Below are 26,486 nucleotides of genomic sequence, written 5' to 3'. Positions count from 1 at the left end.
CATACACTTGGTTGTGGCCAAGTGCCATGAGAAGAGTTCGTTATTTCAATAGCTTGCACTTAACAGAAAATAGCTGACCTCTCCTCTCTCCTGAGGAATAACAATGCTGGTAGGGCTGGTTGGCGTTTCAGAGCTGACTTTTGTTAACTTGGTCGCTGGCAAAACAGGTCAAAAGCATTATGCTCTTGAATGTTAAAAAGTCTGATCACTCAACTGGGCACTTTGCAGGCTTTTTCTGCCAAGTCAGTACTACATAGCTTCCTCCCTTCTTTCTCCCAAACTGCATACAAGCATGCATTTCTCTGTATTGCTCTCGGTATGTGGTGTGTCACGTCTTGCCTGCTTTCCTCTTCTAGCCCTTTCAACACCTGCTCTCCTCCCTTCCTCTTTCTTCCCYTCTCAAGGGAAGTGTGCCATGCTCTCCACCTTTGATAACCTTTAAAATCTCATCCCTTCCAGTACTGGAAGCAGCCTCTCTCCACCAGAAGCTGCCACATGTACTGCCCAGAGTGGGTTCCCCTTTTCAGTCCATTCTACCCTTGTGTCTCTTTTCCAGTTGACTGCCTTTGCTTTTGTGAAGATTTCCAGTGCTCCCAGAGGTCCCTGCCACATTTGTACCCTCTTAACTGTGCATCAGACCCTCTTTTCCAGTACCTTATCCTAACTGGACTTTGCTGCTCTGCCTCTTGGGATGTGCTCTTCTCCCACGCTCCTTCCAACACTGCTGTGCTCTGTTTCTGCTGCCCTCATGTTACTCCTTTATTTATGGGTGCTTTCTCTTTGCAATTTACAGTGGCCTTTAAAGCAGGAACAATTTACTGATTTGTTCCTTCTCCTGTGGCTATAGTTTGACATTACAATTGTTTGGAAATACCAGGTTAGCATGGGGATTCCCATCCCTGAGCCATGGTATCTGGTGCTGGTGCAGCTGGCTCTATGTTGCACCTTACATCAAATAGGAGAACTGCTCCAGTTTTAACAAGAAACAAATGTTTTCTAGACACACAATTTTCTGAGGTGGATCAGCTCCTGGTAGAGCCCTTACCTGCTCAGGCAGCAGTTGCACAGTGATGTCAACCCGGAAGAAATCAACCTTCTGCTGAAAGGCAAGGCTGGCTTGCTCCCAGCTGCCTGTTGTGCTGGTGCTAGCCTTTTTGTCGGGGTACAGATAGCCTGGTCTGGGAATGGATCTGCCTGAAAACTAACCTATCCAGCTAAAAAATGAGTTTCAGCCGGATCAGCTCCTGGACCAGGCCAACTGTGATCAGCCCTCTGTGAGGCATGGATGCTAATGTAGTGCAGCAGGGGCATTGGCAGGGGCAGGGCAAATTGCACCGTATCTTTCATAGGCACTGTGGATTTATTTTGGGTTAAACTGACTTTRTTTCTGTCAATTTTGCATCTTCTAGGAGTGAAGGAGCAAGCTGTTTTACAGGGGTCCATTGGATATATGCTAGCACTTTTCTTAACAGGGAAGTGTTATATGCACTTAAGCCCCCTCCCAGCCTTAGGAAGCAGGAGTGGACATGCTGACTGTCTCTAAAAAGCAGTGATAGAAGCTGAGGGCCACCACGATGGCTGGCCAAAAAATATTTTAGTGCCAGACAGGGCTGAGCACCGGGTGTCAAGACTGCCATTTCAGAGCAGCTGAAGAGGCAGGGGGCTCTTGATTTGGTCAGACGGGTCCCTGCCGTGCAGTGCCGTGGGTTGTCCTCCGTGGGGGAGCAGCTGCCCCCTCTCCGGTTATGCCACCCATGCAGCAGTGACATCCTCGGCGCAGAGCAGTGCGCACAAGAGCAGGGAAGGGCACAACAGGATCTCCGTTATCCTGCCTCTCCTCCGGAAACGCCTTCTGCTGCCATGCCCTCAACCTCTGCTGTGTTGCGGGAGGGAGCAGCTTGCGTGCGTCCTTGAGGCACTGGGCAGGAGAGTATTTTATGGGTGGGCCCTGGACACGTCCCCTCCTCTTCATATGGCTTTTATTAATAACACAAATAACTTGCATTGAGCAGGGGCCTCCTTCCTGCCAGAGGAGGAAGGCAGAGGGCCGGGGCTGTTGGTTGTGCAGAGAGGAGGGCAGGAGCAGAGGAGGAGGATTGTGCGCAGGGCTCATCTCCCTTTGGAGCTACGTGCTGGGGCAGCCGGCGGGTGGCAGGCAGTGATCTACCTCCCTCGTCTGCGTGGAAGGAGACCTTGCTGGGGGACTGCACCACTGTCCCGTCAGCTGCTGTCTTCTGTCTGCTAGGGCCAGCAGAARTGGTTTGGGCTCCGGCAAACTGAAAGGAAAGACAGGGCATGGGGAGCAAAGGGAGATGTTTTTTGGTCCTTGTAGGACTGAGCAGATGGATTAGTGTAAAAGCTTGCAGTGTATTTGAGGTACATAAATAACATCTGTGTTGTACTGAAAATTGGGAATTCATAGGCTTTTCACTTCACTATATGCTGTCCTCTCTTACTTGTCCTTGGAGAACCTAAAATGGTACCGGGCACCATTTTCAGTGTGAGAAAGGCTGACTTAGGAACCCCATGGATCAGAAGTCTGCAGCGCAGCACACCTGCTGCCACAAAACCAGCATGCCGATGTGCCCGGAGCTGAACTGGGATTGCTTTCGGCTGGGTGGTCTTGCTGACCAGCCTGGCCATGTGGCTGGGTGGACGCTAGCGCTGACAAGTCCTTTAGCTTCATGCTATGCMCAAAGGTGGTCACAAAGGACTTTGTCTCCTCCATCCTGGCCCTGGGGATACAGTCAGCAGCGACCTACCAGCCCGGTCAACTGGAGTCTTTTTMCTATTTCCTTTCCTCCTTGCCCCCAACTTGCATTTCTGGATTGCATCTTTCCCTCCTAAGGACAGCATGGCTGCCAAGTGGGGAAATGAAGAGCTTGAGATGGAGAGAGATTTGTCCGGTCTTTTCCACTGGAGCCTGAGCTCTGCACAGACCCTTTTGGTTCCTGGGTTTGTACCTTCCCTGCTGCCGAGGCCTGGGCTTGTGCAGGCTTCAGCTTTCACTTCAGCAGGGCCTTGAACCACAGAAGAGCTGGCCAGGCTTTCGGAGATGCTCTCCTGTGCTTCATAATCCTTTCACTCGCACAGAAGCGCTCACGCTGCTCATGTTACTGATGTTTTGGTGAGCTCTTCAGCCGCTGAGAAGAGCCCCATGCTTATTTTTGGGGGAGGTGACTTGCAAGCAGGTGTGAGCGGGTGGATGGAGCAGAGGACCCCAGAGTCCCTGCCAACCTCCGTGTTTGCATGAGCTCCACAAAGAGCTGGGCTGGGGAGAGTTGGTCATGTGGCTGGACATGCGGCGGTGCTGAGCACTGGCCCAGCCGCAGCCAGCCCTGGCGGCAGCTCGGCCGAGTGCTGCCCTCCCGGGCACAGCTCTCATGTCGGCTGTGGCATGCGCGAGGAGAGGATTCCTGGTTCAGCTGCAGCCTGTCGGGGAGCGAGTGCATGTGTGGCTCCGCTGGCAGATCTCGAGTAAGCTGCCAGGCCGGTTTTCTGGAGCTGAAGGYTTGGTTTCCCAGGATCTGCTCCAAAAGGAGCAGATCCTGCTTTGTCCCTCCTTGCAGAGCGTGTCCGGCCGGGCCTTGGCGCTCCTGCGATGGCACCAGCCATGCATTTAATTTGTCAGTGCATCAATGAATATCCCCATGCCGCTTGGGCCGGGCTAGTGAGTGGTGCGGCCGGTGCTCGAGGTGGAGAGGGAGATCTCCACTTTTCTGTGCCCAGGAGCTGCTGGTTTGGGTCGGCCCAAACTCGAAACCTTCCCTTCGTTTTCCCTAGAGCTCGTTAGATCGCTGAGTAACCCAGGGTAATGCTTTGATCTGTAGCTCAGCTGCCTGTTCCTCTACTGCTGCAGTCCTCCTAGAAACTGAGGTTGCCGCAGGCCTTTGGCCCAGACTAACATGACTTTTGTTCGTGCTGCAGCTCGGACTGGGTGGAGATCATCGAGCCCCGCTCTCAGGAGCGGATGTATGTCAACCTGACAACAGGCGAGTGTGGCTGGGACCCCCCTCCCAACCTGAAGGTTCGCCAGTCAGATCAGAAGCAGTGGTGGGAGCTCTTCGACCAAAACAACAACCGCTTCTACTACTACAATGCCATCACGCGGCAGACGGTGTGGCACCGGCCCCAGGGCTGCGACATTGTGCCCTTGGCACAGCTCCAAGCCATGAAACGGAGCTCCCGGTCGGACTGCCAGGGCCGGCAGCACAGGGGCAGCACCAGCAGCGACGGCAGGAACACCCCAGTCCAGATGGCCCTGCTACAGGAGATGGAGAAGGGCAAAGGGGACTGCACTGCGGAGAAGAGGCCGGACACTGGGAGGTAGGGAGGGCCTTGGCCTTCTTGGTTCATCTTTAATGGGTGGCCTGACTGCTCTGGCTCATTCCCTGCCTGCTTGCTGGGCTGCTTGCCTGCCTGCGCCTGCTGCTGCAGCCGGGGTGGGATGGGGGACTGGAGGGGACAGAGCTCCTGGGCACAGCTACTTGCTCACATCAATGGTTCGGTGAAAGAACAATAACTGGATGCTATTTTGTTTGGCTGAGAGATTTTCTTACGCTCAAACCAGTCTGACAACAATTGAGCTTTTCTCTTCTTGAAACTTTGCCAGATTTAAGTGAAAATAGCTGCACAAAGGCATCCCYTCCCCGAGCTCTGCCACCAACAACACCCGAGTGTCTCCTGCTCCCTCGCTGCCCATGGCTGCGCTGCCTCGTTAGTGCCTTGCCTGGGCGCCATCCCGCGAGAGCTGGCTGTGCCTTGCTCTGCCCGACTCCTCCGCAAGGCGCCTAATCAGCCTGGCGGCGAGTGTAGTGTAATGGCTCAGGAGGCTTCGCAGCGAAGTAAAACCAAGTCACACTAAGGAGATGTGATTCACCCAAGGGCTAGAGCGGAGCTTGGAGCAAAGGCAGCTCTCCCGGCCCCTGTGACTGTGCTCGTTGTCCCTGTTTTCCTCTTGTGACGTTTGAGCAGAGGTTGTGCGGCAAGCCAGGCTATTTTTTAACAACTTGTGTTTTGGATCGAGGTCGTCTCTGCGTGGGCATGATGCTCTCTGCCAGTGCTGGGTGGTAGAGCTGAAAACATAAAAAGTCAGAACGGCAAAAACTTTGCAGGATGGCAAGTCTGAGAAAAGATTTGCTCTAGAGAGCAGTAAAGTGAGGTTTACCACTTGTCCACTGCCCCCTGCAAGGTGCTTGTCCCTTCGTGCAAGAGCTGCTTGACTGGATGCGTATAAAGAAAAGCAACAAGAGCCCAGAGCTTTCCTAGTGCCAATGGTGCTGCTAGTGCATCCTGCTCCACCAGCAGCCCCTTTGAGCTTCAAGCCCATCCTGAGAGCGATTCCTGCCCTACTAGGAGGAATCTCTAGAGTGAGAAATGTGCTATAGCTCCCAGCGCCCAGTCCCTTCCAGTCCCAACCGGTGACCACAAATGAGCCCCTCCACAGGACACTGGATCTGCCTTGAGCTCCCTAATGGCCTCTGCAAAGCGTCTGGCTGACTGAAGAGCTGGGGCAGTGTGGCTGACCAGCTTGTCCTTGTTATCTAACTGCAACATTATTAGCAGAGTCTTTGGGGCAGCTGAGTGTGGGCATTGATAAACTGCACACTTCCAAAGAAGCGTAAGAGCCTTGAACAGGGCATAAAATATCCCGAGCTCTGCGGGATCCAAAATATTTATGACTCAGGCTCTCAGAGAGGGAACCTGACCTCCAGGAAGTGGCCGTGCCTGTGTCCCTGAGCCCTTGCTCCTGCAGAGGAATAGTTCCTGCCAGCTCTGACATGTCCAGCCAGCAAACCAGCTATCTCTACAGGGAGGATCAGGCCCTGTTATGTAGGAGGAAGGGGAGTGATACAAAGCAGGGCAGGAGCTTGCTTTATCTTTCTTTATCAGGCAGACTGGCCCTAGCCAGAGCATCTCAGCCGTCTCCATCAGTCCTGCCATAAGCAAGGGAAATTGGAAGGAGTCCTCCTGTTGCTCTCATCCTGATATGAAGCTGTGGCAGCAACTTAGGGGCACTTTTGGCCTGAAGCAAACTCTGCTGAGGGACAAGCACTGGGAAAACTGCAAGTGGCAGCTCATCTTGGAGCTCATGGGCTGCCTGGACTTGCATTACTGTTCCAGATCTCTGCTACAACAGGCCAGAAGCACTTGCTTGCAGAAGCTGTTTACTTGCAAGCAGGAGGTTCATGGTTGTTTCACTGCACATCTATTAATTTTAGTCACTGCTGTTTATAAGCAGGGTGTAGCAGGCTGTGCTTGTGGCACTGACAAGAGTTTCCATATCCAAGTGTGACATTCTAGGAGAGATTTCTTGCCTTTCACTAGCTCATAAAATACTGAGTGAAAAGCTGTGCCCAAAGCGCTTGCTCCCCAGGTAGGGTCTAAAATCTTTACTAGGGTGTCTGGTCAAATAACAGCAAAAGCACACCAAACTTGCCAGCTCTGTTGCATGTGTTTTTCTCCAAAGACAAACACAAGCATGTCGTCTTTCTTCCCTAAGCAGAGATACAGCTGTGTAAACAGAAGGCAAATATGTTGAGGGCTGCATTTGACATCTTTATAGGTACCTGCACTCAAGACAATTTAGCTTTTGTCTCTAACAGCCATACAAAGATTTGGATTTTTTCCCTTCATATTTGTCATCTCATGATAGATCGAAGGCCAGAAGAGACCAGCAGGATCCCCAAGAGGGGCCTCCTGCAAGCACGCGCCTCAGAGGACTGGGGGAAGGGACTTAGTACTCAGTAGTACTTTGTGGTTGTTTTTTTTTCTTTTTAGCAATTTTTCCCCCCACTCTTCCTCTCTCATACCTTCTACCAGCACTGTCGAACCTGCTGCACTTACTGCAGTGTCTTGATGCTGACAAAACCTATGCAGCATGGCTGAACTGTGCTCTCGACAACCTTGACCAGAGTGAAGACACTCTCTGGCCTGCTTTATGCTGCAAAATCAGTCCTTGCCTCTCTGTTCTCTCAGCCTACGTGCTGGTCAGGACCTCTCCTTCTCCATCCTTGCTGCTCTCTGTTGCTTTTTCTGCTCTCTATTGCAAATGAGCTCAGAGTGACCTTCTCTAGAGACTGGTTCTTTGCTGTGCAGCTTTTGGGAGGCTGACCCTCAGACAGGAAATGTTTGCTCAGGGGGAGACGCTGCTGCGTTTCCCAGAGCCTCCTGGGGAAGCTGTTCTGCTTAGTCATGCACTCTGGTTCTCTTGTAGATTTTTGGCTGTTCTTCCCAGGGCTGCCCAGGCAAGCATCGGCCCAATTCCTTCCTCTCCAACGCAGGCACTCCAGCTGCAGCCAGCAGCCCTTCTGGTGAAGGAGGAGGCTGATGCTATGGTACCAAGCAGTGCCCCTGTCAACCCACAGGTCTTCCTGGCTGTGTTCAGGGTAACACTGGCCTTATGGCTGCCCCAGACCCTTTCCAAACACTCTGAATCCCAGGAGAGAGGTAGACAGACTCTCCATGTGAAATGGGGGCCAAATTACCCTTTCATATGCTGTTGTCAGTGTGGGAAAATGATTCTTTATGCCATGAAAAAAGGTGCTGCAGTAGAAACAGCTGCTTCTGAGAAACTAAATTAGGAGGGAAATCCCTTCTGATACCAGGAGGGAGCTGGAGAACGCAGTTTGAGAGCAGTGGGAAGGTGACTGAATTGTTGCTTCCCTTTCCGCTCCAACATTATGTAGTTGTCTCCTTCATCCAAGCTCTGAAAATGGTGGCTGTGTTCTCTTGGGCAGCATGAGGCTTGCCTGGGGCTGAAGGCAAGCCTCCTTCCAAGAGGAGACCTCCTCTTGGAAGTCTCTTGTGAGCCTCCTCCTTCTGCTGCAGCCCCTGCCATTGTGGCTGTGTTAGACTGGCTGGGCATTTGCCAGAGTTCGGAGTTTGGCATGGCAGACGAGAAGGCCTGAGAAAAGCAGCTTTCTGAGGAGGAAGGTCCCACCAGGATTAGAAGAGGGCCTTTTCTGCTAACTCCACAGGAGCCCGCTAGCACTAATACAACCCTGGTGGCATCTCACCCCAATGGAGCAGGATTGACTTCCCTGTTCCGCTGCTGATGGCTTGTGTAGGTCCCTGCTTGGTGGCTTTGCCATCAGCTCTGCCGTGGTGGTGTGGCAGGATCTTTGTGGCTCCAGCTGTCAGAGAAGCCCTGGGTTTGTATTTATGCTTTTCAGAATTCAAGGATCAGAGTGGTCTCTGGCTTTCACAAACTCACTGTCCTCACAAGCAGGATGTTTTCCTCAACTTCCTGAGGTTCTCTGAATGCCAGAAGACATGTTTCAGAGGGGTTTCTGAAATTCCTCTTGGAATAATGATTCATCTCAAAATCTTCCAGGTAGAAAATCACCATCCCCAGGAATGTCACATTCCTACAGGACAGCAGATAACATGATGCTGTCTGCCCCCTGCTAAGCCACCTTCTTCATTGCTCAGGCCTGAATGGTTCAGCATCATGGACTAGGAGGGAAAAAGGTCTTCTGCAGCAGTGGAGAAAGGCAGGGCTTGATTTTTCCATGCCAGGAAGGTGTGCTGAAGGAGAGTTAGAGAGTCTGCATGACACAGAGGTGAATGAAGCCCTTGAAGGCTGTGAGGGTAGCTGCCTGCTTCTGTCTGAGTCTGGTCTACCTCTCAGCTTCAGGCTTAAGTAATGCCAACATTAAGTTCCTTATAATCTGACAAGAAACACTGCCAGGATTTCTAGTATAGACCGATCTCCTTTTACATTTATGCCACCAGCCTTGTGGAGCAGGATCTCCAAACACACAGCATGTTGTCTTTGATGTCAAGCAGATGTCTTTGATGCTGTTCTCAAGGCTGGGTAGACCTACGTTTGGGTGGGTTGCCTACAGGAGCTGGGGCCATCTCTGTCACCACATCCAGTGTGGACACAAGAGGCAGCAGCAGCAGCAGTGCCATTTAAATACAAACATCCCTGTTTATTTGGCTCTGCTAAAACACCAGAAAAGTGACTGCTAGAAAGGGCAGAGCTAAGGTGCGGGGCCTTTCTTCCAGGTTTCTGGGAAGGAATAGCGAACAATGGAGAGCTCAGGAACAGTTAACTAGAGTTTGTTAAAAGCTGCCAGATTTGCTGGGACTGCTGGAGTTGGGTGCGGGCTGGGAAAGCCAGTGCTGCGCTGCAGTGTTTATATTGGAGCTACTTGAAAGCATTCCTAGAAGGAACTATCTCAAGGGACCTCTGAGTCTCTGCTGCTGGCAGGTTAAGAGTGCAGCTGAGAGGCTGCTTTAGGATGTCTGTCCACTGTTATCTTCCCTTTCTGTCAGGCCTTTAATGGCTCAGAAGGAAGAGACTGAACCTCTCTCAACATTGGGAAGTCAAGGAGGCCATGTTCTCTACTTGGTCTTTTCAGCATCCTGGAATGGCCTGGAGGGGAAATTGTATCTAGACGTGGTAGCAGGATAACGTTCATCGGTATGGAAATGTTCCTTTCAGAAAAGCCTTGTCCTCTTTGCATTGGTGCCTCTAAGCACAGATCTCCAATTGCTGAGGAACCCAAAGAGAAAGCACATTGTATCTGAGACAGGACTCTGACWAATGTGGATACAGCAGTCATTTAGGGCTTTCACTTCTCTGTCACGTTCACTTTTAAAGCTCCTGGTCAAGTGGGAGTGGAGCTGGCTGCCATCTGGCTGGAGCTTCTGCTCCCTCTGCCCTTGGTGATGCAGGAGCAGCGCAGCGCAGCCCAGCCGCCTGCTCCACCCCTGCAAGACCCTGCTAAATTCCTTGTGGGAGCCATGCAAGGGCACTGGTATGACATGAGGAATATGCCTGGTTCCCATGTCAGCCCAGAAATACAAAGCTTAGCTTGTTCCTTGGTGCAATACCCTCTCCTTGAAGTTTTCATCCAGGAATGTCTACCCCGGTTGTGAGCCCATCAGTGGGGTACAAGGGAAGTATTTCTCCACTCCTGCAGCCTGCTGGCTTTGCTCTCTGCAGGACCTGCTTCCGTGGGAAAGGAGCATGTTCCCCTACTCACTCCAGATGGAGCTGGGCCTGGGTTTGATGGACTGGATAGTGTGTCCTGGGGCAGTGGCTATTGCTTAAGAGACACAGGGAGAGGAGTAGAGAAATCAGTTGTAAACATAATTTCTCAAACCCTGAAAATCAAAAGCTCCCAAGCAAGCAAGGAAACTAAGAGAAGAGCCCTGGCCCCTGTGCAATGTGAGGTCTGAAGAGGCAAGGAACTGTCTGGTGCCTTTAGCTTTGCGGAAGGAGGGGGATGTGCAGGAAAAAGCCATCTATTTAGAGAGTGTCAATGCACAAAGCTATCCTGTTCCTGCAAGAAGTCTCTGCTCCAGTAATCTTTTCAGACAAGGACTGCTCCTTCTCGTTGGGGTTGTCCCTAAGCTGACCTGCAGGCTCTCTAGGGATATGATGACAGGTTGTGGTTCTGGACATCACCAAAGTCTATGTCACAGATCTCTACCTTGCAAGGTGCTGCTTTTCTGGTACCTCCCACATACCCTCTTACTTGGCCACAGGATCCACGTCTTTGTTCCTTCATCATCCCTATTTTCAGGGGATGTTTTGTATTCTAGTAAGAGTAAACAAACAGTAATTTCTGCCAAGGATTGGGCAGTGCTGCAGTTGAGCATGGTGACTCAATGTGCTTCTTCTGAATGCCCTGTGTAGAAGGTAAGATTTCCCTTGTTCCTGTATTTGTTTTAGGCTCTGCCTGGATCTCCTGGCTGGACAATTTGTGTGCTAGTGTGCTAACAGGCCTTGGGTTCTTGGCTTTGCCTTCCTGTGGTACTCTCTGCTCCACAACCATTACCTGCCTTACCTGATCTTGGGTGCCTACCAATCCCTGGTCACCCTGTCCCTATCCTGAATGAGTGTGGAGCTTAGAGTGCAAGGTCATCTCCTGCCAGTGCCTACTTATTCTGGTCTCTTGATATCCTGTGTTTGTCTGGTATGAAGTTCTGCAGAAAGTGCTGCTCTGCCTCTGATGCTCATCTCTTGCTTAGCAGTCACAAGCCCAAAGGCTGGGAAGCTTCAGGTAAGCATTTGACTTCGCTAGCAGAACCATGTTGTATCTCAGGGCCACATTACGCAAGTTAACTATGGACATGGGCTATATAAAGTCCTTGCATCTTTAAGTATCACTATTATAGCTGGTGTCCAGCCAACTAGGAACTGAAAGGAGGGATGGATGTTGGTTGAGGGGAGGCAGCAAGGCTGTGGGTATGCAGATGGGAGAGAGGCGTCCTGGGAATGCTACTGCTGAAGATAGTCACTCAGTAGACACTAAGGGAGGATCTCAGAGGGAGGAACCCCTGGGAAATCCTTAGCTATCTGAACCAGTTCTAATGTCCTGAAACGCAACTGCAGCAAGCCAGAGAAGGAGTGGTGGCCCAGCAGGCTTGCTCATCTCCCCGTTCTGATGCCATTCACCTTTCTAGCCACCCTGAGCTGGCCTGCATGTGCGTAACGCAATAGGGCCCTCTGAAGTCGTTCTCTATCAATGATGATGTAAGTGAGAGCAGCATAAGCAATACTGGGCTCTGTCAATACCACAGGTTTGATAGCAAACTGATCTGGAACACTCATGAAATAAATAGTTTTCATGGAGAAGTTAGAGGGTAGACTCCGTCTGTGTGCTGAGAGCTAGACTGCTCTTGGGAAAGTGTCCGACCCTGATGTGGGCGTAAAGCTGGGTAGTTGGCCTGTACTGCCAGTGGKTTGTTTAGCAGTAGTCTGCAGATGGTTTACTGCTCTTCCTGCCCTCAATTTTCTTTTCCCCTTCTAATTCCTCTATGCCAGGCCAGGTTGCTGGAATGTGGGCAGGAACAGCAAAACTTGGCAGGGGCTGTGCTGGTTCTTCTCCAAACCATTTTATCTAGTTCTACAGATAGGGCTTGTGACTTCTCTAGTCAGCCCAGCCACTTTTATTTTGAATATGATTAATAGCTCAACTATGTACAGACAGATCACAGAATTCAGTGAAGTTAGGTTTTGTGCACAAAATCCTCCTTCAGTTATTGGAAGTGCCTCCCCCCCCCCCGCAGGTCCTCAGCTCGCCCAACTCTGTTATCTTTGGTTGTTGGGACYGTAGACACAGCAGCAATACTGCCCAAATGTGGAGTCCTTCTTTGCCTTGGCATATGGGTTGGATGCTTCAATGGTGCCATTAGTGAAATTTGCCCTTCAATCAGAAGGAGGGATTCCTGAGTCAGGAAGAGACAACGTTGCCTGTTTCTCTGGCAGCCTTACTTGGCTGAGTGCAGACTTCTGGGTGCCAAAAGCCTGCTGTGGACAGGTTTGTTGCTCACGATGAAAACAGAAGTACTTGTCATTCACTTTACTGCAACGATCTGTTCAACTAGTTCAGCTTTCCTTCAGGCAGGTTCCAGGACGTCCAAGAAACAGAGAGCTGCTGAGCAGAGCCAGGGCCCAGCACTGCTGCAGCACGGCAGGCAGAGTCCTGCATCTAGCAGTGGCTGATTTGCAGCCCTGTTGCTCTGCTAAATCACAAGTATTGTGCTCCTGCCTTTCCCTACCGGTTGAGCAGCTCTGATAGGGAGATGGGTTCCCCCGGGCACACTGCCTTGCTGCTCAGCTGTGCAGCGCTGTGGAGCAGAGGCTCCACCCCATGCGCTCYTCCTGGGCACGGAGAAGCAGGACGGCTTCTTTGGACTCTGCTTAAGGGACTTTGGACAGTGAAGAACTGTCACGTTTCAGGGTGTCTGTCACAGTCTGACTACCGTCGTGTCTCAGGTAGGAAGCGCTTCCTTTTGGGGGAGACCATTTGTGCAGAAACGCCTTTCTTTCTAATCAAGTTCCTCATTAATATGCTGAAGGTGTGTTGGGCCAAGTTCTGAGCTTTGTTTTTTTTTTTTTTTTTTTTTTTTTTTTTTTTTTTTTTTTTTTTTTTTTAACGGGTTTGGGAGGGGGGAGTTTGTCGCAATCCCCATTCTAAAAGACCCTTAAAATCTAAACGTCACGCTTGTCCGGCAGCGTGCTTATTGCTGGAGTGTGAGACCAACTCCTAAGGTCAGGCTGCTCTCGTTGGGTGCAGATGACTCCCTTCCAGCGCTCCCAGCTCTGATACCTGTGCAGGAACAGATCGGAACGTGCCCAGTGCTGCCGTGTCAGCGTGAATCAGAGGCAGCGCTGATACGCAGCCGTTTTTCAGAGGCTCGGTTGCAGGAAATGGTGCTGCTTGCCTCCCTGGGAGGCAGGGAGAGGCTCACGTTTCCTAACTGGACAGGAGCTGCTCGGAGCTGAAGAAGGAGATGACAGAGCCCAGGCTTGTACTGCTGCTGGTCTAATATTGCAGAAGGGAAGACATAGAGAGTCTTGAGGAAGGTGGAAAAATGTCATTAGCAGAACAGTTCTAGCCGGTTAGTTTTCATTTTGATGAGTGGTTTCATACTGAGTAACCTGTACCAGAGGGGAGGAGAGAAAAGCTGCTACCCCTGTTGGATGGAGAGACAGGAGATCCAACAGATTTTYGAAACACTCTCCTGAGGAATGCACGAGCTGCCAAGCGCACAGTCATGAAGGTAAAATCAGGGCAAGGCTTCCAGATCTTTGAATCTCTTCCTGTAATCAGAGCCATGATGCTGATTATCCTGAACGCTTTAGATAAACTAAACCTGCAAAGTAATTGAACAACGTGGTGAGTGCCGGAGAGTCTGGCGCTGGCTGAACCTAGTGATGCAAAGCGATAAAGCGGCGTGCTGAGCCTGCTTACGGAAACGAGTCGGATCGTGCCGTGCCTGACGGAGGTGGGTGTGCCACCCCAAGCGGCCTCTGCTAAACCAGGTGTTTAGCTGCGTGCAGAACTGACTGAAGAGGTAAAGTCACTGTTCAGAGAAAGGGAATAATCTCAGCGCATAGCTCATATTATATGGGATCCAGAACCATCTTTAAGAGCAAATATTGGAGTTATTTTCTAGTTGCAGTAGATAGGTTCTCTTGAGGCATGAGGTCCTGTCTACAACTCAGGCTGCAGACCTGAGACACTTTTCCCTCTGTGACCCTTGAAGAATGACCAGAACCCAACAGCTGGTTAATGCTAGCCCAGATGTGGATGCTGCTTGTGACTGGCAGAGGACAGAGACAGTCTGGTCAGGACTGTCACTATATTCATCACCTTCCATTTGTCTGGTGAACCTCTTAGCAGTGCAGATTTGTCCTTTGCCTCCAGCAGCTGTACTAAGTCAAAATCACTCCTGTGTGATGCTTCCATGATTGCCCTGTCAGGTAGGTAGGTAACCAGGCCAAGGAACTGACTACGGCTGCCTTCTGATCCAGAAGTGACTCTATCCTGCTTATCCTTAACATGTTTCTTTGCAAATCTCACTTCACCACCAAACTAGCTACTGGTATAGCTAAGGGGGTAGGAGGGTATGTGGGTGAGTGTTGAAAATGTTCATTTAAAAGCTTCCCAAATGTTGCAGCTCTGGTTCTTCCTGTTAGTTCAGGAGCTCTTCTAGGAACAACTGGGTTGTCAGTAGTGCCTGCATTTATGATCGGGGCTTGGACTTGTGTGAGGACTGGTCCTCGTGGCCCCCACGGAGAGATGCATGGCAGGCTGCAGAGCCATGTGTCCTTGGAAACGCGGCCCAYGTCCTGCAGAGTTACTGCTGGCTGTTCCCTGCTCATATTCTTGCTTGACCCTGGTCATGGTGAGCAGCTGAGGCACCCCAGCCGACGCTCGTCTACCTGGCGTTGTGCACAGCAGAGCGTGGCACAGAGCTATTGCCATCAGTAGGGGTGCGACGCGTGCTTAGAGCAAGCTGATCATGGCAAGAAAGGAGTGGGGAGAGCAAGGGCAGTGCTGTAGGGCATCTGGGGCAGGTGAGAGCAGAGGGCAGGCCAGGCCAGGCAGTGCTTGTTGTGAATCTCTGGGTGTTTCCCAGCCAGCCACCCTTGGGTGGCGGCTTAGGTCAGTTCTGGGATCTGATGAACTGGAAGGCAGTGGCTGCAAAGTGATCCTTCCTCATGGCAGCGGCGTCTCTGTCTTGAGACAGTGTTGAAAACTCCCTTAAGATGAATCCCGGCCCTACTTTTGTGGGAAGTGCAGAGGGAGGCACAGCAGGGGGTCCCCGGAGCAAGGGGGAGCCCAGAACAGTATGTAGAGGATGATGGACCATTCTCAAACCCTCTCCAATCTCATTTGCTTCTTGAAGATTTGCAAAAGGTGGAGATGCAGGAGCCAGGCCCTGCAGAGGTAGTCATGGGCTCTAGGTCAGGGAGCTTGCTGGGAGGCTCGAGGGCACTGGGGCCTTTGGACCCTGGCTGGGAGCCAGCTACTGCACCCAGAGCAGGGCAGCACCAAGCCCCACCCTCACCTCTTGCTGCGGGGCTTTCCAGAGACTCAGGATTTGCCATGGCACAGTCCAGCAAGAGAGAATGTTTTGCCAAAATACAGTAAATTATGGATGGATGGGGCTGGGTAGACATTTCCTTTGGGGAGAGAGGAGAAGTGAAGTTGGTGTTTGGAGGAGATGAGTAGGAGTCCTGAGRTAAGGTCATGTGGAGAGAAGGGAAACTCATAGTAGATGTGACTTACTGGGGCAAAGAGCTCAGAGCTGATAGGCTGTTTTGAGGGTGTGGGGCCAATAAGCCAGGTGAGGTGAAATGGAGTAGGAGCATACAGCAATGTGAGGTGTTAGCATTGCTCCTGTTTTGGGGCAGAGGTGTCTAGATGTTAGGCAAGACAGGTGGGCAAGCACAACACCTCCCTGGAGAGGCTATGCTCAGTGGGTGAAAGAGGGGGCTGAGACTCGGCAGATAAGGGGTCTCTGGAGAGCAGAAGCAGTGGAAGCTGTAATGAGTGAGCAGGAAGGGGTTGGGTTGTCCTGAGAAGCCCAAGGCGCCTCATGGAGTTTGGAGATGAAGACACAGGCCAGGGTGTCCCTGAGGGGCAAAGAAGAAGCTCTGGGCATGTGGTGGAGATGGGTCTGTCTGACAGTGCAGGGGACACAGAGCAAGGGGTCAGTAGAGAGGGAAGGAGCACAAAGAAGAAGGTTCAAATAGAGCAAAATGGCTCCAGAGACTTGACATTACCCTGTTAGGAGAACATCTTCTGTCACAGCCAGGACACATGCAGTGCACCCCTAGGTCTTACCCAACAACAGCCAGTAGTGGAGAGTGCAAGGAACAGGGCCAGCTTCAAAGGAACTGTCCTTCTTTCTACCCCATGTTAGATATGGGCTGGTTCATCTTGCCCTGTGAAGGAGGGTTGTAAGTTGAGATGCTGGTGACGCATCCTGTCCTGCTCTACCTGCTCTAGTGTAGGCTGAAAGCTGGGGACAGTGGTACCTTTTAAGACCTGAAATCTCAGGCTGGTTTAATAGCCTCTCCTTTCCCTTTTCCTCTGAGCTCATGAGTACAGAAGCTCTTCTGTGACAGCAGGTTGTTACTACACTGTAAAATGCGCCTTTGGAACTGAGATGTTGCAGTGAGAATATTGGGTTGTGGCTACCGACATGTATCATCATGAGGTAGAAGATACTACTAGAAGAGGATTCCAAAGCTATTGACCAATACGTTTGGTCAAGGGAATCAAGTCTGACAGTATCTGGATTGGACTGGGAGAATGCTCTATGCAGGGGCTTAATTGATTGTATAGGAGCGTGACACACATCCTTCGAGCTGATGGCATCAACCCCTCAGTACCTTCCATAGACCTCATAGGTTTTACTGTAAGGAAAACATGGATCTGGAAAATTAGTTTAAAAAATACAGTGCTCTGGAAGGGCTGTCATCATAATTTGACGGTCTGAAGACAAGACACTTGAGGTTATTTTTCAACTCACTGCTCAAATGGTTAAGAAATTCTTACTGTTCTTCTGCCAGTTTTTTGGGATGCTGTGCTAGCTCAAGAGTCACGGCAAGAATACGTTGTTTCATAGCTTGCTGATGATGATACCAGACAGGTTATAGTGGGATGAGCTTATCTCATCTCATTGTTTTGCAGTTCATGAGCCAGAAATTTCTCTTGTGTTTAACAACAATGTTTTTGTTTCTGGAATGGGGATCTGCAAGAAAGAGCAATGAAGAGTTGATATAACTGGTTGGGGAATCTCCAGGCACTTAGAGACTGATAATCTAATGTTCTCGCATAAGCAGAGACTATTTTACTTGTTTCCTACTAGAATAGAAATTCTGAATGGTGTTTTTGTTCACTTATTTTCTTAAATAATATTTCCTGTATTTGTATCTTTCTTTAGGGAGACACCTACCCACTGGCAGCCTCTGCCTGGCACAAAAGCAGCCATGTTGGTCAAAGTGAACAGTTTAAGGCAGGTACAGGGTTCTTCAAACAGTTCGCTTCAGCTGCAGAACACCCCAGAAGCCAACAACCAAAAATCTCTTCCAAAACCAGCCATATATGCTCAGCCTCAGTCCACATCCCAGAGCCCTGGTGCCACAAAGCAAGCGCCTGTAGAAGAAGCAAAACAGTCGATGCAGATCAAAAAGACAGAGAATGGTGGGTTTTGCTTAGTGCTGATGAATGGTCCAACTTCTCAAACACCTCCAAGGAGTCAGACAGGAACTCCCCAGCCTGCATCCCCCAAGTATGCTTGCCCTGCACCTATATATGATGAGCCATCTTTAGAGTCTCCGATTTATGATGAGCCTCCAGTAGATATGGACACTGAAAGCGTCAACATGAATGGGATGTCTCCACCAGTGTCGCCAAGCAATAGCTTAAAAAAGCAGCTCCAACCAACCAAATTATTACAGCATCCAAGTACGCAACAGCAGCAAGCTGCAAAGAAACATGCAAGAAATCCTTCTTCCACTGAATACAGCCCAGCTGGCAGAGAATACATAAAACATATGATCAATGTTGACCAGTCATCCAAACTTCCTCACTCTTCTGCTGCAACAGCTGAGACTTCTGTTAAACAGCCTGGTCAGCTTACTTCAAAGGACAGCTTCAAGCAGTCTTGGAGGATCTTGGAAGCCAATGTCCTCAAGAACATGGAAGCCCACCATAGTAGGCAGAACAGTCTGCAAGCTCAAGAGTACCCAACTGCTATAAGCCATCAGGATTCTGGTTATTCAACTGGCCCTTCCCCAAGCTTGAGAAAAAGGAAAGGAAGGAGGCAAGGGACAGGTCAAGGAAGACCTGGCTCTGTGGGCAGCAGCAGCGAGCTCACAGCTTTGAATGATAAGTTGATTGCTGAGATGCGTGCTGTGGTGGGCAGGTCAGCAGCTTGCAGAGGAAGCAAAGCCAGCCTTGATGCTGAAACTCTGGAGAGTGGCATCCCAGCAGAGAGCAGCAAAGTCAGATTTCAGTCTGACCACTTGAAAAAATGCGTCAGCCGGAGCTCAAGGGACGATGTCTCAGCCAGTAACAGGTCTCTGTATAGGCAGGGCCTGGAGAGCAGAGGTGGCTTTCCCAATGACACAGCTACTCCACAGGACTCATTGAGACAGAAGAGGACCTTTGAGAAAATAGATTCTTTAGAAAAGAATGTCACCAGCCAGACAAGTTTGGCTTCATCAGATGCTACACATCACTCCTCTCAGGTACCTCCTGATCTTTACTGGGAAAATCACACACCTTTGCTAGACTGTTGTAGTACTAAGCCGAGTGCCTGATCGGACTTGGACAGGTTTAGGCTATATGCTGCACACAGAACATGTGTGCGCCTGCCGAGCAGTAAACTGGTTACAAAATTTTACAGCTTTGTAGGTGGAGATCCAACTTCAGGCCAGTGGTCTGGGTGGCATGAAAGGAGGGAGCCTTGTGGAAGGGTTTGTATACCTGAATGGCAAACTCTCAGGGCTGTGGATAGTAGTTTTACAGTGCTGTATTATTTGTAGTGGGGGAAGGAGGCCTTGTTCTGCTTAAGCATTGGACACACAGAACAAAACACCCTTTCTCTAAGGGCTTAAAGGCAGATCATAGGGTGTAAAAACTCAGAAGAATCCAGATGGTCAGATCAGGGATCCTTCCTGCCCAGGGCAGTCTCTCTGGCAGAGCTCCTGATGGTGCAGGTCCTCAAAGGGAAAAAGCATAGTGACGTGGCAGATTTGCTTCTCCCAGTGCGTCCTCCCAGCATGCTGCAGCGTAGGGACCAAGTCCAAGGTTGTATATGAAACTCAATTTTTTCAATAATCTTTGGGGAAATTTTCTCCCATGGGTTGGCCCACCTGCTTTTTGGAGCTTCCTTGCTTTTTGCCTCCATAAAACCCTGTGGTAATAAGTTCCACGGTTCAGTTATGCACAATATGAAAAGGCATTTCACTGGTCATTATAGATTTACTGCTTGATTGCCAATTTGAATTGGAACACCTGAATACTTTGGGGGCAAGAAACTGGAGAGTGTTTCCTACTGACCTCTGGCCATTTGGGCTTTTCAGAGGACTGTGTAACACTTGCTATGGCGTGTTCCATTTACTGTGCAGACTCCTCCGAGTCCCTTCCTGTGCAGATGATGATCTGTAACTTTGATCATCTTTGTAGTTCTTCCCCTTTTATAGCCTTTTTTGAGCTGGGATCACCAGATCTGTGTGTGAGACACAGGATGCAGGTATGGGGTTTTGTATGGTAATGTGACAGTGTTTTCTGTTTATTGCTCTCTCATCCTTTCCTAGTAGTTCCCTATGTTCTGTTTGTCCTTTTAACCACTCCTGAGTATTTAATTAAAATATTTAGAAAACTATTGAAGAAGACACTAGAGTTGCTGTCAGGTTGGAAAGAGCTCTTCCCATCACTGTGTGTATGCAGCTGGAGTAATTTCTCCCTACCACACAACATTTCTGCAGAATTTAGTTTGCTGTCTTTCCACTTTGGATTTGTAAGATCCTTCTGCTTCATAGTTTTAGTTCAGATTTAGTTTCAATTTTATTTTAGATTTACTGCACGTTATTTCATCTTACTCTTTTCTCACTTATCTAGTTACTTCACTCTTGTTCTGCCTCAGTTTTTTTTCCATGGGAGTCAGCTGATAACAACTGTCCATCGTGAAAACTATTTTTTTTACCCTTTGCTTTGTCTTATGTCCTGTTAGTTCATAAGGGAATCATGTCTTACTGCATGACTCTTTAGAGTATTTTAAGGACCTTTCATGAAGAAGCTTAGCAAACCTCACTGAACACATCAAAACACTTCTATAGATTTTTGAAGTGTAACTTTCCTCTAAAAGCCCAGCTGATACTTCTTCACTGTATCATATTTAAGTGTTTTTACATTCTATTCTTTGTTGTAATTTATTTTAAGGAATTCAGACTTACTGGTGTTAGTGCCTTGGTTTCACTTGAAACCTCATTTAAAACCTGATGTCACATTTCCCCCGTTTTCCATTTTTCTGGCACATGGCCAGTTTAAGCTCACACATGACTCGCATATTACAGTCAACAGTTCAATAAATTCATTTTGCAGTCTCTTTTGACCTCGTGGAAGAATACTATCATCTCATCTGCAGGGTTTATTACGCTTCATTGCTTTGACAGAGTAGAGCTGAGACCTGATGTCTTGATTACGCTCAAGAGATGGTGGGCTGGGCATAGACTATGACTAGCCTTTTCAGTGAAGGAAAATAATTGATGTGTGATAGGACAATGAAGGAGAATAAAATGGAAGCTGTAAGAAGATGAATGATGCAGCAAAGGCAAAACACTCTGAGAACTGAGCTTCCAAGTCCGGAGGGGAGGAGGTTGCAGAGATACTATGCAAAATTGCTGTCTAGCCTGAAAATGGCAGTGTGTGGATTGAGTCAGAGGCAATGTCCTGTGATGGGCCTAAGTGATGGAGATGAAAATCAAGAAAAGAGGAAGTTCATTATCTCACAAGGGCAAGCGGAAGTTTTAGGACATGCTGAGCAGAGGTGGGTGTGTGGTATCAGCACAAACATAATAGCCGAGTAGGTGTGAATGAGATTTTAGAGATAAATTTTAAAGAGAGAGGAGGAGAGAACCAAGAGCCTGTTGAACCTCTAGAGAGAGGTGGATCCTCAGAAATATCACACTGAAGGAGCAATTAGAGGGATAGGAGGAAAACCAACCCAGGGCACAGAAGCTGGATTGGAGGAGACTGAGGATAGAGTGGGAAGAGAGGAGCTTCTGGCACTGATTTTTAGACAGAATGTTGAGTGAATTCAGAGACACTGAGGAGACAGGGTAACTTAAGGGATAAAAAACTAAGATGAAGTAGAAAAACGAGAGAAACAATTGTGCCCCAGGCTGACAATACGAAGTGGAATATGGTGTGTGCTAATCCCATCATCCACATGTAGATACATGTTGTATGTAAAACAGGGAAGGGCTGGACCACACAAGTCTCTGTCGTGAGTTCAGCAGTTTCTGCTTACAAAGAAGGAAAACATTAACTTGCTCTAAGTGTTTAAGAACTAACATGTATTTTGGGCTTGACTGTAGCCCAGAACTGGAATATAGAATGGCAGGCAACTTAAGGGTGACCTACAAAGAAAGAAAAATGCATGTTTTACTTAATTTTGGTTTCGCAATGTGAAAAGTTTATGGAAAATCTGTTTGTGTATGTTTTTTTTTAAAAAAAACTCTATATTATCTTGTTTGACATTTTCCTACTGTTATGCAGGTCTCCTTGGAGAATGCAGAGTGAAACATGAATAGTTTACCACTTAGTTGCTCTATGTGGAAATTTCAAGTCTAACAGAAAAGTCCGTTGCCTATAATAAATTGTTGGATGTTTAAGTTAAATGTGTCTCAGGCTGCCACTTTCAGCCAAAACAGAAAATTCTAAATGGGCAAAATAAATGTCCTTTTCTCGCTAGTAGCTGTTACCCATCGTTTTCTGGGGATCAGTACTACCAAAGCTCTCGTTATGTAGTTCCTTAGAGATTGCTGGGAACGAAGGAGGGACAAGTGCTCTATGTAAAAATGGCACGTAAAATCTGTGGTGGAGAAGGCTCTTTGTCTCTGCTGTATGTGTCTGTAAACCCGCAGTCAGCAGATTTACCTCTAGAGCAAATCAGTTTGATGAATATGGAGTGCTTGTGGGGAGCTGCTGACTCCAGTCCTCTGAGGGGGGAAAAAAAAGAAGAAAAAAACACTTTTGAACAGTTATTGTCATTGGGGAATGTTATGCCCCCTCTTAGATAAGAGACGTTGTAGGGAGTCCAACATAGAGGCGTCAGTGAGTGTGGTGCAGTGCTGCTCACAGAGGCAGCAAGTCTGAAGCCACAGCCTGTATCTTCCCCGAGGATGCTCGAGCCAGCACAAGCTGGGGAGGGCTGTAGGTTATGGAGAGATGCAGCTCCATGGCCAGAGGAAGTTGACTGAGACAGATTTCCTGACTCCTTCACTTCAAACACCCATGTTGTTGTATGACTTGAGCTCGTAATGGAGCATGATGTAGTTGGAAGTCCACTGACCCTCATGCAGCAGCCCACTGTCACTCTAGATATAGCTGCACGGACCTGCTCCTTTGCCACTATCCAGGGACACCCTGACATTTGATCCACCCATTAGACCTTCACATCTCAGTGGTAACCTCAGTGGTCACTGAGGAGATTTGTCCTTGGGTTATGATTCTATTGTACTTGTCATCTTCCCTCAGAATTGCCCTTCTTTCTTCTCAAGACACGTTTGGTTTGAATGATTATCCTGAGTGACAGCCTTGCCATTAAAATAGATGCGTTCGTGCTTCCGCTGTGCCTCCTTCCTTTAGCTTTTCCTATCCGATTTGTGTGTCTGACCAGTATTTCCATAGAGAAGGTTGTGGTGGAACTGAGATGTGCGTTTTGAATACCTCAGTGCAGATGCTGTCCAGGTACGGGCTCAGCTGCTTCTGACAGTAGCTAGCCATGCCAGTTTGGTTGTGTGTCTTTTTGTGATTAGAACTTGGAAAAACAGTAAAGGCAGGAACCAGCTATGGGATTGTATCAGCCACAGAAAGTAGAGGCAAGAAGCAAGTGGTTCTGGTAGTTCTGTGGCTGCCTGGTCTTTGCTGCCTCCTGGGCACAGCTGGGCTCTTACAGCCCAAAAGGAAGCAGGAGCTGAAGGGCTGTGAGGAACTTGGATCCTTGGTGTGTGCTTCCTGCCAAGCGCCACACTGCTTCTCTGGCAGTCACCTCAGCTCCTGCTTGAGGCTGTCACCAGGAATTCGGGGACGACATAGAAAACCAACCCCATTTCTCCCTGTCGCGGGGTTTCCCTTGGGGACAGTGTCCATGTGCTACTGTGCCAGCCAGGACTCTTGCAGAACTACAGATGTCAGCAACAGATTCTGCACAAAGATTTACCACTTTGCAGTTGCTGTTAGCTTCACTCACTGTTATTTATTTTCCTACCAGGATCAGGGAATCAACTAAGCAATTTTTAACACATCTGTTCTCCATTGCAGCCTGGGACAATAGAGTTGGACCCCAAGCCAGAGAGCAGCAGTCAGCCTGGCAGCTGTGTAGGATATCATTTCCCTTACAATACTCTACGGAAGCCCATCTCTCAAAGCAGCATGGCAGACTGGGCTTCTAAAAACCTGAACATGCACACTCAGGGCATCTTCCGCCGAAGGATCTCCATCTCCAACATGCTATCCTGGAATGGTGGCTCTATCAAAAAGCCAATGCTCATCACTAGCAACCGCACCATCAAAAAAGAAGCCTGTGAGATGTTCAAACTGGTGCAGAGCTACATGGGAGATCGTCAGACTCGCATGGATCGGAATCATGTGGCATTGGTCACAGTCACCAAGTGCTGGAGCATACAAGGTTTACGGGATGAGCTCTATATACAATTGATCAGGCAGACAACAGATAATACRTGCTACCAGAGTCTGGCGTGGGGCTGGGAACTGATGGCCATTAGTCTGGCCTTCTTCTCTCCATCACCCAAATTCCAGTCTTATCTGGAGGGTTACATCTATCGTCACCTTGACAACGATGAAAACAGTAAGTGCCTCATGCACACCAGTGTATGTCCAGCAGCATTTTGGTGGGTTGTGTCATTTACTCAGGGTTGTCTGGTTTTAAAAAAACAAGTAGTCACCATCCAATACTGTGGTTTCTGTCACTGAGAGCATCACATCCTTCTTCTACAAGGTGCAGCTGCCACCAGTTCATCTCCCTGCAATTATCAATTGTATCTGGCAAAAGAAGTGGCAGCCCTAAACTGGGCTCATCTAGCTGATCAGCCGGGCAGTATCAACCCAGAAAAGAGCTGATTCCACCTCTACCAAGGGCAGAGTTTCCTTGGATTCTGTGAAGATATGATTTGTTTCAAAGTTCCTTAAACCAGGAAAAAAAAAAAAAAACACACATTAGGGAGCCCTTTCGAAGCAGGCCTTAGAGTGGCAACTAGACAGTGGTTCTGAAGGATACTGGCTTGTGTTGTAAACAGATGTGATTTATCAGTATCTTTTAAAAGCCTTGGGGAGCTGCCTGGCATTGCCTGAAAGGAAGAGTTGCTCGTACCTAACTCATATACCCAAACAAAACTCCAATTTTAAGTTGCTGCAGCATCCTGGTTAAAAAAAAATGCCAACTGTCAACCTGCACAGTATTTATTGGCTGATTTGTGACTATTTCTGCAGCGCTCCTTAGCAAAGCAAAGTTTCAGTCTAACAACATTGTTAGAGCCTCATGACCAGATGAGGAATTTTGCTTTCAGAGAATCAGAGCTTGTGACTTGTCCAGTCTCAAGCGATAAACCAAAGCTCTTATTCCTAGTCAAGCTCCAAACATGAGTTCAAGTCTCCCACAAATCTTCAGGACAGACATTCTGCCCCAGCACATCTCTGCTCCCTGCTAGTGAGTGCTGTATAGGTGGGGGTGAGTCCTGGGCACAGCCATGGTGCTACACCAACCTTTGCTTTCTGGTCTTATGCTTGTGACCTTAACATTAGGAGTTCTTTCACTGCACTGGTGGGTGTGCAGCACTAGTTTAGATTTCCACAAGGAACCCAGAATATTGTCACTTCTCCCCACAAAAATTGTTCCCTCCAGCTGTGTCTGGCCTGGAGAGAAAAAATTGCCCTACCAGGACCCAGGCAGTAAGGAGAAGTAATCCAAACTATTTAAGTGGCTTATTCTTGCTGCTGCTATTTAGGGAATACAAATTTGCAGCCTGGAGCACCTTCTTAAATATTTGGCCATTCAGAGGAGTCAAGGGACATTCTAGGTCCCTGATTCTGGTGCATTTGGTGATGGTTTTGATACAGGACTTTTCCCTGAGCAGACTCCTCATGCCATAGTGAGGCTGGCTGCTTTAGTTCATGTCTGAGGGCAGTTCTGGGCTTTGGTGTCTTACATTTCCACATTATTAATGGTTTATTAACCCAGAGCCTCTTCCTGCCATGCTGAAGGGGAGGAGGGCAGGGAACATTCAGTCTCCTTTGTTGCTCAGTTAACAGTGCTTTAAATTTTCAGTTGCACAGCGTATCAAGGAGCTTACGGATCTGAAAAACAAGAAGAACTCAAAATCCAGGAAAAAGAGGAAACAAAATACTGAAGATGAAGGTAACGGGAGGAAGGACTGCACTGACCTCAGACAGGCTGAGTTGCTGAGTTCCACTGAACATCTCTTTAAGCTTTATAGACATAGATTCAGGAAACTTTACTGTAGGTGCCTTTGTAAGAGCTTTGGCCAGAGAATGGATCAGAACAGAGCAGCGTGAGTGCCGGCTGGGCAGTGCATGGGGACAGGTGTTCGTGGGTACAGGGACAAGTAGCAGTGTAGGGCGAGAGGGATCCCTGTCACTCGTGGGTGGGACAGGTGCAGGGAAGAAAAGGGTCTTTAACTTGGATGCAGACCTGGGACTGTAACCCAACCAGTTTGTGTGCTGCAGACTTTTATATAGCACATTCAGTGTTACAGGCCATCTGAGAGAGGATGTTGATGAGAACCTGTCTAGATTGGAATAATAGATTTTGTAAATCACCACCCAACTTGAGGACCTTCAGGGAGGACATCTGATAAACAGCACTGCTTTTTTTTATCCCAAGTATTGACTTCTTGTCCATACTTCCTGGACTGTGCAGCCCCATTCCCCTTGTCCTACTCTTCCTGGCTGGAGCAGCGTGTCCTGACCCAGAAATGCCTGCGCAGTCCGCGGGGGTGATTCCTTCAGGCCTCCGAGACAGCTGGGAGAGCCATGCGCTGCTGCTTCAAAGCAGGGTACGGAGAAAGCCGAGCTGGCTGTGGATAAGGCAGTGCCGGTCACCTCCTGGCTACAGCAAGGAGTGCCTAGCTGAGATGTTATTGACAGAGGCAGATTTCCCTGGCCTTTAGCACTAGGTGACATAGCTGTACAAATTTGATCTAGCAGTCCACGGCTTGCAATAGCATCTTTAATGAATGAACAAGAGCTCACGTATTTCTCGAACCTGAGGTTTTAATGCTGGCTGCAGGAGGACAGATGATACTCTATCTGGCCTAAAATGTGCCTGGGCAAAGTTCATTCCATTTTTTGTATCTTTTAGGAAACGTGAGCCGACTCTGTGAATTCCTATCAGACAGCAGCTTATATTGTATGGACTCACTGTCTTTAATCCGGTTTTGGGAGCCCTGGAGTACAACT

At 48.9% G+C, this 26,486-nt stretch overlaps 1 protein-coding gene across 1 annotated transcript in view; it reads left to right on the top strand.

The window, feature by feature from the left end:
* Window positions 1–3,919: 3,919 nt before the first annotated feature.
* LOC146597154 (rho GTPase-activating protein 39-like) overlaps window positions 3,920–26,486 on the top strand; it is a gene marked incomplete at its 5' end in the record, with an annotated part of 36,490 nt that continues 13,923 nt past the window's right edge. Inside the window, 4 exons of the mRNA XM_085302648.1 lie at window positions 3,920–4,326; window positions 17,203–18,511; window positions 23,313–23,859; window positions 25,336–25,425. Of these exons, the coding sequence (XP_085158774.1) occupies window positions 3,920–4,326; window positions 17,203–18,511; window positions 23,313–23,859; window positions 25,336–25,425 (2,353 nt within the window). The remainder of the gene's footprint in view (window positions 4,327–17,202; window positions 18,512–23,312; window positions 23,860–25,335; window positions 25,426–26,486) is intronic.

Source organism: Rhea americana, unplaced genomic scaffold (assembly GCF_003343005.1).
Source record: "Rhea americana isolate MKP2758 unplaced genomic scaffold, rheAme1 scaffold_190, whole genome shotgun sequence".
Classification (NCBI taxonomy): domain Eukaryota; kingdom Metazoa; phylum Chordata; class Aves; order Rheiformes; family Rheidae; genus Rhea; species Rhea americana.
This window is presented reverse-complemented; position numbering and strand designations above follow the sequence as displayed.